The 11,693-nt window shown below is 41.8% G+C and overlaps 2 protein-coding genes across 2 annotated transcripts; both read left to right on the top strand.

The window, feature by feature from the left end:
* The first annotated feature begins 305 nt into the window (after positions 1-305).
* On the top strand, positions 306-6,603 carry LOC100192636 (uncharacterized). The gene is made up of 18 exons (NM_001362361.1): positions 306-556; positions 1,414-1,632; positions 1,809-1,998; positions 2,153-2,361; positions 2,460-2,618; positions 2,931-3,059; positions 3,128-3,229; positions 3,350-3,496; positions 4,127-4,189; positions 4,340-4,386; positions 4,467-4,526; positions 4,656-4,738; positions 4,846-4,940; positions 5,279-5,365; positions 5,481-5,568; positions 5,665-5,750; positions 5,837-5,899; positions 6,336-6,603. The coding sequence occupies exons 1-18, from the start codon at positions 338-340 to the stop codon at positions 6,450-6,452; spliced, it is 2,163 nt and encodes a 720-aa protein (NP_001349290.1). The 5' UTR covers positions 306-337; the 3' UTR covers positions 6,453-6,603.
* Positions 6,604-8,865: 2,262 nt separating this feature from the next.
* LOC100276462 (uncharacterized) lies at positions 8,866-9,413 on the top strand. Its single transcript, NM_001150248.2, has one exon. The coding sequence runs from the start codon at positions 8,968-8,970 to the stop codon at positions 9,217-9,219; it is 252 nt and encodes an 83-aa protein (NP_001143720.2). The 5' UTR covers positions 8,866-8,967; the 3' UTR covers positions 9,220-9,413.
* Positions 9,414-11,693: the final 2,280 nt, after the last annotated feature.

Below are 11,693 nucleotides of genomic sequence, written 5' to 3'. Positions count from 1 at the left end.
CATCTCTAGTAGTGTTTTTGAGTCCGGTTTCCATGGATTCTTTCGCTTATGTGCGTTACTGGCCTCCGTAAGGAGTCATTGCTGTAATCTGTGGTCTATTTTAGACCTTATTATCTCCTTCTTAATATATTTAAGGCGCAGTTCCCCTGCGCTTTCGAGAAAAAAAAACTTTATCTGCAGATATTACTAAACAATTTATATGCAGAAGTTCGAATTGTTATTCCAAACATCGAAAATATATTTATGGTCTCTAGACTTGCTCCCGATTTCCCCTCCCCCTTGTCCGCCGCATCCTGGTTCGGATTCGCCGTCGCGCTAGGGCAAACAGGAAAGGAAGATGGCGGCTGCGGCGGCCGCCAGCATGGTGGTGGTGCGGGAGGTCCTGGGCCTCGATGTCGTCGACGAGGTGGACCAGCCCATCATCGACTACATCGCCAACGTCCTCGCCGACGAGGACTTCGACTTCGGGGCCCCGGAAGGGCACGGCATCTTCGAAGCGCTCGGGGAGCTCCTCATCGACTCTGGGTGCGTCTCTGACCAGGAGCACTGCCTTCAGGTACCGCCCCCGCGTACGACCCTACCGCCTCGCCCTTCCTGGTACAGTGGTACCACTACTACTAGCCTGTCTGTTCTCCGATCTGACTAATCGTACTCACGCTAGACTAGGTTGCCATCTCGCTGGCCGGTAATCAGATATGGTCACGGTCTCCATTGCTTCGTGCTGGACATAAGCGCTCTGGACTGCTCGGATTCTGTGGTTCCTTATTTTTTTTCTTTCTGTATGTAATTATCAGAAGCCAGCTTCTCTGATTAAAGCAAACTTAACTGTCTGCGTGATTTGAACATGAAACACCGCACTAGTTTGTTTGCTTCGAGTTACTGGTGGATGTGTCATCCAGTGAGTAATTTGAGGGTAGCGGTTGCAAATTAGTTGATTTAGTGCCAGCATTTTGTGATTCAATGCGGTTCAGTTGTCATCAGATCAGCTTGAATTGGAGCCTAGCCTCATTACTTCCTGATGCTTTGTGTCATTGTAGTGGTTGTGGGCATGTCATTTTAGTTGATTGTGAGTTTGTAGTTGTCACATTTTATTTTAGAACGTGTCGTTTTAGTTGATTGTGTGCTTGTGGTTGTCACATGTCATTTTAGAACTTGTCGTTTTAGTTGATTGTGTGCTTGTGACTGTGGACATGTCATCTTAGAAATTGTTATTATGGGAGGTTGGTATTTCCCTTGATATTATTATGTGAACCTATGTTATATTAATATTTTGTCCATGCTGTTTAAAAAGACGTTTTAAAGCTTGCTTAAACGTTTTAAACTCAAGAAGTACTCATGAGCGCTTCAACATTTTATCACTTTAATAACCATGTCCGAAGCACTGACGTGTGTCTTATTTCGTGTCCACTATAGGTCTGCAGTAAGCTTTGTGAAAAGTTTGGAAAGCATGGTCTGGTGAAACCGAAACAAGCTATGCGCAGCCTTGTCACACCATTACGAATGAATGCGGGGATGGACGATGATGTCGCTCCCAAAAAGCCGCAGCCTGAAGTATTCGATGGACCACTGCTGTCTTCGCGCGATAAAGCCAAGATTGAACGGAGAAAAAGAAAAGAGGAGAGGCAAAGAGAGGTAATCTATTTTGCAGACGAATCCTCTTAGATCACCACATCATGCAATTCTTGGTAGTATACATCTGAATCTGATGTTCAGCATCTTCCCCACTCTGTTCTTATTTTATTTGCAGACGCAAATCTTCCTGACTATGTTATTCTTTCTTCTATGTACTGTCCTGCTTGCTGGTACAGGTTCAATATCAAATGCATGTTGCGGAGATGGAGACACTTAGGGCTGGAATGCCTCCTGTTTATGTAAACCACAGTAATGATGGTGGGCCAGCTGTTAGGGATATACATATGGAGAACTTCAGTGTCACTGTTGGTGGTCGTGATCTAATTCAAGAAGCCACTATAACACTTGCTTTTGGGAGGCACTATGGTGAGTACTCTGTGGTGTTTGGTAGTTTTCAGTAGATAAAACTGTGGCCGGGGCCTGGGAAGCTTGCATGTTCAGTTTATTTATACATATCTATAAAAGTTTTCGTTGAAATGCTACCCTACAAGTTTTGGAATTTCTTATTTACTTGTTTCAGGACTTGTTGGAAGAAACGGGACTGGGAAGACATCTTTTCTCAGAGCGATGGCATTGCATGCAATTGATGGTATTCCTAAGAACTGCCAGATATTGCATGTTGAGCAAGAGGTCGTGGGTGACGATACGACAGCTTTGCAGTGTGTTCTGAACGCCGATGTCGAACGAGTTCAACTTTTGCAGGAAGAAGCTCGTCTTGTTCAACAACAGGTTGACTAGGGGCATAACTGCTGATGGTTTTCCTCTGATTTTTTTTTGCATCTGTCATGTGTTCTGCCCATCTGCTAATTGTCGCCACTGTTTTGCAGAAAGATTTAGAGATTGAGGCTGAGTTTGGGCAGAGCTCTGACAAGGGCAAGGATGGTTTTGACAAAGATTCTATCAGCAAGAGGCTTGAGGAGATATATAAACGGCTTGAGCTCATTGATGCGGATGCAGCAGAGGCTCGCGCAGCATCAATTTTGGCGGTCTGTCTTATTTCTGTGTTTGTACCATTCAGACAATATCATGTCATTGGTTTACTTCTGCTCCTGTTTTGATTTGAGCACCTACCTTGATTACACATCAAATTTTCTTTCAAGCATCAGTATGCGTCTTAAAATAGATAATCCTCAATAAAAGCAATCACAGTTCCTTTATGTTTTATACTTGGAGTGCATCAGTTCATTTAGGATTTGTGCATGTTGATCTCAGAAACAACATATGATTTGACGATTCGATCATCCTGATCACATTACATATTTTCATTGTACTGTTCTGAATGGAGGAATTGTTTGCAGGGTCTTAGTTTTACTCCAGAAATGCAACGCAAGCGTACAAAACAATTTTCTGGTGGATGGCGCATGAGAATAGCTCTAGCACGTGCTCTGTTCATTGAGCCTGATTTGCTACTACTTGATGAGCCGACAGTAAGTTGGAAATGTGGGGTTATTTTTCTTCACTTGCTTGCACATGCTAAAGCTGTATCACTTTCCAGAACCATCTTGATCTTCATGCTGTGTTATGGCTAGAAACTTATCTCCTGAAGTGGCCAAAGACATTCATTGTTGTATCACACGCAAGGGAGTTTTTGAATACGGTATGAACACCCAATATCATTTCATAGGAGCTAATTGGACAAAATTTGCACTAGCACATTTTTCTTTTCTTGTGTGGATTTGAAGTTTATAGTGGATATTTGACAACCTGAACTTTTTAGGTTGTCACCGATATCCTTCATCTGCATGGTAGAAAACTACATGCTTACAAAGGTGACTATGACACATTTGAGAGGACAAGGGAAGAGCACCTTAAGAATCAGCAGAAAGCCTTTGAAACAAATGAGAAGGCCAGACAGCACATGCAGGTTGGTTGTATTTCTATCAAGTACCATGTGTTCTGAGAGTGCTTAAATGTCTCTTTTCAAGAAAACTTCATAGTTTCTGAAGCAAAATCTGACTTGGAAGATGACCTATACAAATACAAAGTGTTCACACCTCTTTTATTGGTTTATACACTTCCTTTTCAAGAGCAAATAAGAGCTCATTGACTGTCACCTATCTTTTCCAGTGCACCATATAGCTTTGTAGCGTAGAGGATATTGGTGACACCATGACTGCCTTTGATATAGTTTTTTAATTGATTAAATAGTACTAATTACGGACAAGAAAACTTGATGTTCAGATAAGGGGAACAAGAAAACAAGCTTTCCAGCTTATCTGATACACCACGTTTACTAGACTGCATATTTGTTTAGCTTGGATGTGGTAATAGGCCAATTAGAGACTGTTGGCAGCTGGAGCTTGTGCAAGGTGGGCTAGCCCTGCTTTCATTGTCTAGTGCGACTGTGCGACCAAACACTTGAGACAAATCTCTGCATGGTATAAGCTCAAGGATGAACAGAAATTTTAAATACCTGGAAACTGTTCAAGATATTAATCGCTTCTCGATATTTTCTCGAAGACGAGGGATGAACTTTCATTGTTTTTCTGTGTAGACATTCATTGACAAGTTTCGGTACAATGCAAAGAGAGCATCACTTGTTCAATCAAGAATCAAGGTACACTTTCTCACTCGTAACCGGAATTTTTGTAGTTGTTTCACTTAACAGATACTGTATGGACAAACTCCCAACCAGAATTTTGATCAAGGATGTTGTTCAGTGACAAATTTGATGTCTGACTTGAAATTCTTATCTCTGCTATGGCAGGCATTGGAGCGAATGGAACATGTTGATGCAGTTGTCAGCGATCCAGAGTATGTCATCTCCCTAAACTATTGTACTTTGGTATTTTGTTTACAATCAACTCATTAATTGCTTGGATAATTCCTTGCAGCTATAAATTTGAATTTCCAACCCCAGATGACCGCCCTGGGCCACCAATCATCAGCTTCAGGTTTTATTTCAGATACCTAATGCTATTTATGAAATCTGTATTGGATGTTTGTAATTCTTTCAACCTCTTCAAGGCAAATTTTAGGCATCCACGTGTTCTCTGTTGAATATATTCTTTCTATCTTTGCAGTGATGCCTCATTTGGTTACCCTGGAGGGCCTACCTTGTTTAAAAATTTGAATTTTGGTATCGACCTGGACAGCCGCATAGCAAGTATGATTTCTTCTTTGTTCCACTCATTGTAGTCTTACTGCATATTAATGTCTGGTTTTTGAAGTTGCAGTTCTTCCATTTTTAAATCCCTCATTGTCTTGTTTCAGTGGTTGGTCCTAATGGCATTGGCAAGTCCACTATACTGAAACTAATTTCTGGGGATCTGCAGCCAACTTCTGGAACAGTATTTCGCTCTCCCAAGGTGCTTCATTCTTCTGTAGCTACAGCTGCATTTACCATCATGTGACATGCTTTGCATTTTCTTTGATTTTTGTCATTTGAGCGTTATTGTCTGAATTTCATTACAGTATTGTATTGAGTTGCCAGTATGTGCATATCTGTTCTTGACTTGTCAGGGTGTGGTTCTGATGCCTGTATCAATCAGTGCCATTACCGAATCAGACACAATACTCTGAACCTTGATCTGTAATATTGAATGTGTTTTTTCCTTTTGTTTACTAGCATAATACTGCCAATCACAAGTGCAGGATGCTCTCTTTTGTTTGTTTATTTGAAATTTTCTTGGGGATGTTTTTACAGGTTCGCATGGCTGTATTCAATCAGCATCATGTTGATGGCCTTGATTTGACGGTGAATCCCCTTTTGTACATGATGAAGTGCTATCCGGTAAGTTTGAAGAGCACCTCTTTCGGTGTTTGTTGGATATGGGCTCCACCATATGGTTAGCTGCCTAATAGGATGGATATCCCTTTTTGCTTAAGTGAGAGAATGTGTGTGGCAGGGTGTGCCGGAGCAGAAGTTGAGGGCACATCTGGGTTCGTTTGGTGTTTCGGGAAGCCTTGCCCTCCAATCTATGTACACTTTATCAGGTAGAAATCGTAGCGATCGTGCAAAGGGGCTCATTTCTGTGTAGAACACAGAATTGCTGATTTCTGGATCCTAACCCAAAGCAATTGCGATTCCAGGTGGTCAGAAGAGTAGGGTTGCATTCGCGAAAATAACCTTCAAGAAGCCGCACATCATTCTCCTTGACGAGCCTTCTAACCATCTTGTGAGCACGCTGCGTACCGATTGTTGTTGTTGTTTATGACTTGGAGGATGGCAAACTGAACTTGAAGGGACTGCTCTGTGTTGCAGGATCTGGACGCTGTTGAGGCGCTCATCCAGGGTTTACTCATTTTTCAGGGAGGGGTGCTGATGGTATGATTTGCATTTCGCGTTGCTTGCAAGTCGTTCGTTTGTTTGTGTCGTTCGTTTGTTTGTGTTGACGACTAAGGGCCTGTTTAGTTCCTTTAGTCTAAGGACTAAAGTTTAGTCAGGGAACTAAAGTTTAGTCTCTATCTTGTTTGGTTCTAGGGACTAAAAGTTTTCAGAATATATTAAATGAATCATAAGAAGACTAAAATAGTATTCTCCCTTCATTAGTGTAACTGAAATAATCGAGAACAAAAGTTGAAATTAATATAGTTTAGTTCTTTTTAGTCACCCCTTGAGGGACTAGAGGCTTTGAGGGACTAGAGGCTGAAGTAGTTTAGTTCCTGTTTTAATCTCTCACCGTTTGGTAATTTAGGGATTAAATGAGACTAAAATCAAACCAAACGGGGCCTAAGACGACGAGTGTGTGTTTGCATTGCAGGTGAGTCACGATGAGCATCTTATCACTGGAAGCGTGGACGAGCTTTGGGTGGTGTCGGAAGGCAGGGTGACCCCGTTCTCGGGCACTTTCAAGGACTACAAGAAGATGCTCAAGTAACAAAAACATGTATTATCGACCATAGCCTATATATCTATATGCTTGCTATTATGTTGTATTACCGTATAAATTTTGGGAGTAAAGCATCGAAATTATTATAACACATACCTAATGCCGAAAGGAGAAGATTTCTCACATTTTTAGTTCGACCCATCCGTCCATCCCATAGGATCCTATTTCGTTCAGCTTTTTTCTAATTAGATTTTATGAGAATTTGAATATCGCGGAGATTACACGTGGAGGAAAATAACGATGTCCATAGGGTTTAAGATCTAGAAAATGATGGATTTCTATTCGACCGATTTCTCTACTATATATACTTAAAGTACCAGTTTCAGCGGTTGTCCCGCGTCATTTTTTTATAAATGTCTTTACATTTTTTCTAAATCAACTCAACGTAAAATGTTAAAAAGCGGTGTAGGAGGTGGGATTTGAACCCACACCCTGATAGAAGAAGGGTGAGAGACACTGGACAAAGCTGTCTAACTAGTACAACATCATGATCATGTGTTTATAATATTGAATATAGATTGTATATATGTATATATAATTTTTTTTGTAAAATAAAAAAATAATCGTGTCGGGCCGGACAAGCATTATGGGTCGAGGCTACGACCCAAGCACCGCACGACGCTCGTACTGGGTTGGTCTATGCATTATTAAATGGGTCGTGCCTCGGGCCGGCTCGCAAGACACGACCTATTTGGCCATCTATATCCTCTATCATCTACTATACTTAAAACATCAGTTTCAACGGTCATCCTGCGTCATCGTTTTAAAAAAAGTCCCTATATTTATTTTAAATCATTTGTTTAACCAGTAGAATATCATGCTCAGGTGTTTATAATATTGAACATAAATTGTGCATATGTATATATGATTTTTTGTAAAATAAAAAATAATCGTGTCAAGCCGGACCACCACTATGGGCCGAGGCTACGACCCAAGCATCGTACGGTGTTCGTGCCGGGTTGGCCCAGACACTATTAAATGAGTTGTGCTTCGGGCCGGCTCGCCAAACACGACCTATTTGGCCATCTATACATCCACACAATAATTATGGTCATCGTCTCAGTTGCCATCGCCTCGTTTGTCATTCTACTTCTTTTCTCTCTCCCCTTATGCCTCCACGTCCGCGCCACTCCATTCTCGGCAGAGGGCGTAGGAGCATGCGCCTCTATTCGTCCGACATCAGCCCCGATACCGATTCGCGCAGTGGCTATTGCACGTCCATGAGGACGTTTTACATCATGCATGCACCATCGTTTTCGCCGTCATCGGACGTCCCATTCATCTTCTCGGCTTTCGCCCTGTTCTTCCTCCCCAACCTGCTGACCCCGCCCACGGTCGCAGCCATGAGCCGACCGACGCGAGCCGGTCATGCCTCTTGCCTTTCTCCGTACGTATCGTCGAGGAGGACATGGTGGCGTCTACCACGCTTAGGTTATCTTGGCGATGAGGAGTCCAGTTCTGAGATATTGGACAACCAAGGTCCATAGCGTGGCAGCAGTCGGATATGCTACAGAGTTGGTGGTGGTGTTGTGTTGCTTCGGCGGGTTCAGGGTTGAGAAGACACTCACATCGCCCTTGTCAGATTGACGCCTGGTGCGGGTGCCTCTCGGTTTGGAGCTGCTCCGGTTGGACTTCTTTCTTCGCTTGCGTACTCTCTCCCTATATATCTAGCGGTGTACTACCTATGTCGCCTCTAGATGCCCAGATCTTCGTCGTGTCTTTCTCCGGCAACGAACGGGTATGTTCGACTCTTCCCTTCCCCTCCTGCTCTACGAAACCTTGGAAGTGAGGGAGGCGAGGGATGTGGATCTCTGATTTGCTGCCTGTGGTACCTGTCCGTTCATAAAAAAATATTATGCGAAAAGCGGAGACAATCAAATCTTTTTGGTGGATAATTTGCGTGGGTATTATTGTGAGCCGCCGCAACGCACGGGTAACTGACTAGTATGTGTTTATGTTAATTATGGATGATTTTTACCGAATTAATTTTTATAAAAGCTGGTGAAAAGCTGAGCGTTTGTGCAGTCCGTTGCTTTTGGTTAGAAGCTGAAAAAAGGCAAGATCTGACATGAGTTCACGTTTTTAATTTACAACGAGGAGGATCGTTGCAATCTAATCTGAGACCTAAAACCGGCAGAATCAATTGAAATCTAACACGAGACTGCTTCGAATAGCGCATGTATTGCAACTGCAGGACAATGTTTGCTAGTAAATAATAATAATAATAATAATAATAATAATAATAATAATAATAATAATAATAATAATAATAATAATAATAATAATAATAATCGATGGGCATTCAGTTTTGCTGGGCTTGCCGGCCCTGGCCGGCGAGGCGAGTAGGCGACCCGGCGTGCGTTGGACTCTCTCTCTCTCTCCCCCTTTTCAACGCGGTGGAGTCGAGCCGAACTCAACCCAACTTCTCTCCCTCTCCCTCGCCTGCCTGCCGTTCCGCGTTTGACCAACTCCCCCGCACCGTAACCCTAGCAGCAGATCGGCCATGGAGAGCTGGGCGACCTGGGTGGGGACAAGCGTCACCTCCGCCTTCTTCGCCTCCCTCGAGCGCTGCTCCTGCATCAACCTCTCCACCGACGACGACGACGACGACGAGGACCACGACGAGGCCAAGGACCGGCCCCTCATCCTCGCCGCCGCCCCACGCCACGACTCCGCCGCCAAGCCCGATCCAGACTCCGCCGCCGAGGACCAGGACGACCAGAAGCAAGAGCAGCCGCCGCTGCCGCCCGTATGAATCGAACCCGATTCCTTGCTTGTACTAGCTGCTACTGCTGTTATGTCGCCAAATAAAGTCGTGTGTGCGTGTGCAGTCAGTACTACTGCTCTGCTGCTACTATCCTAGTCCTAGTATATTAGTATATTATACAGTCCTCTGTGAAATTTGAATCGACTCGAAAACCAAACCCCACCAACATGAGCTTGTTAATATTTGTCCTCCCGAATCAACCAGCGCTTGTTAATAATGGCTGATGATGCATGCTTCTACTATCCTGCCTGCACTCTGCAATCACTTTGAACTTGAATTTTCATGTGTAGTGTAGTGAGTAGTGCAGATTTGTATATAGATGTGGCTTGTTGCTGCTTGCTGCGTAGTAAGTAAAGTAATCCATTCACTGGGAATGATCTTCCGATGGTGTTCATGAAAATAGCACCATCTGTACTTTCTATCCAGCGGTGCTTGCAATAATAAAGAACGATTAAAGGTTTCCCCAGTTGTCTGGTAGGAGAGTACCGTCTCTGAGTAGTAGGAAGTTCTAGTAGTATTTGGCAGAGACCAAAAGCAAGCATTGTTGTATTAGTGGGTGGATGCTGAAAAGGAGTATTTGCTACGATAGAGTGCCACATCACAAGCACAGGGAGATGACGGAGAGGATTAGAATACCATTCGCAATAGATAGCTGATGCTTTGATATATTAGTGAGAGATGGAGATAGTTATGTTAAACAAGGATATTGCGGACCATATCAATTTATTTATGTGACACATATGTTAATGGTGAATGCAAAAATTGCACAAAAAAAAGTTTCCCTTTCTATATTTTTTCTTTTCAATTAGTGAAGAAAACAAAGTTTTACAATAAATTAGAATATCGGAATATCGACAGCCTCCTACAATGTTATGGGGCATTATAGACATTCCAGAGCAATTCTGTAGTTTCATAGTTGTTTGAACCAAACGGCTTTATGCTTTCTCACATCCCGCAACAGCCTTGCCTTTTTTTTACAGTTCGTAGTCCATAACCGTTTTTCGATAGCCAGGGGTGAAAACATGTTAGGTATACTCGTGGAGTATCAGATACAGATAATATAAATACCCATTTTTTATACGAATTCAGATACTTTTATATTCGCGGCGGATACAGAAAGTACCTAGATAATACAACTTCGGATTCAGGTCGAATATAGGGTCGAATATAGAGCGAGAACTATCTGGTAAACACTCGAATATTCGGGTCGGATACAAATACAAGGGTTTCAGGTACCCATTTTTCTTTTTCATGTATAATATTTTTTTAATAAAATTATAACTTTTACATATGAACTCGGACGAAGATAAAGTTTATATGAAAATCGTATAGCTTGAAGAGATCTATAATTTTGTAGTACATCATTTTTTTGTTTGGACATGTATCTATATCAAAATTATTGAAATAATGTTTGAATTTATATCAAAGTAATAAAATATACATCACTTGTGTAACTCCAATACTCCGTATCTTATTAATAGACTATATATCACATATGTTGGATTACTTTGTGTTGTATTAGACTATCTTATGTCATTTCAAAACTATCTTGTGTTGTATTAAACTACCGTGTGATTCAAATCTTGCTATTACATTTGAATAATTGTGTTGGACTATTGTATGATATCAACTTATTGCTATATTGTAATGTTGATCTATAGTCTATGCAATGCTCACAGCGTAACTGTCTTACATGTGAACTGAATTTTAGTGAACAATATGTAATCCATGCATTATCTAAGTATCCAGCATCCACATGTATCTGACCAAATAATATCCGTATTCGTCACTTATCTACCTGAATAAATATTCGGTCCTTGTATCTACATTCATCTCGTTTCTAACTATTCGTATTCGATCCTGAATCGGATTAAAATAATTATTTATTCGTATCCGTGTCGTTTTCACCCATCTATAATCACATCTCAATCATTTTTATTCGTATCCGTGCCCTTTTCACCCATCTATAATCACAGCCCAATCATTTTTATTTATTTTTGGGTGGGGGAGGGGGGTTCCGATGCTAATAGTACCAGCACCAACTAGCAGTTTGGATTCTGGAATGTACTACTAGGGCTGGAGGATATGGACGTCCGATAAATATATGCTTCGACCAAAGCTTGTTAGAGAAACGAATTCATCCTCTAAATTTAAGATACAAAACCTTTTAGAGATTTTTATTGGAGTTAGTCCTAGTACTTCCTTTGTCCCAAAAAAGTTGTTTTCTCACATGTAATGCTAGAATGGCAAGCTTTATACTATCTCCGGCAGTTTATTCATAGTTAAACTTTAGTCTGCGAATAGTGCAGTCTACAGTGTAGAATAGCGTAAAATAGTGATTATAAGTAAATTTTAGGTAAACTGAACTTATGAGACGGAGGGACTAGTACACTTACTAGTCTGAGTACACACCTAACTGTATGTATTGGCCCTGACCACTTGATATCTGCCTTTGATCTCCA

The sequence above is a fragment of the Zea mays genome, chromosome 5 (assembly GCF_902167145.1).
Source record: "Zea mays cultivar B73 chromosome 5, Zm-B73-REFERENCE-NAM-5.0, whole genome shotgun sequence".
In the NCBI taxonomy this organism is placed as follows: Eukaryota; Viridiplantae; Streptophyta; class Magnoliopsida; order Poales; family Poaceae; genus Zea; species Zea mays.
This window is presented reverse-complemented; position numbering and strand designations above follow the sequence as displayed.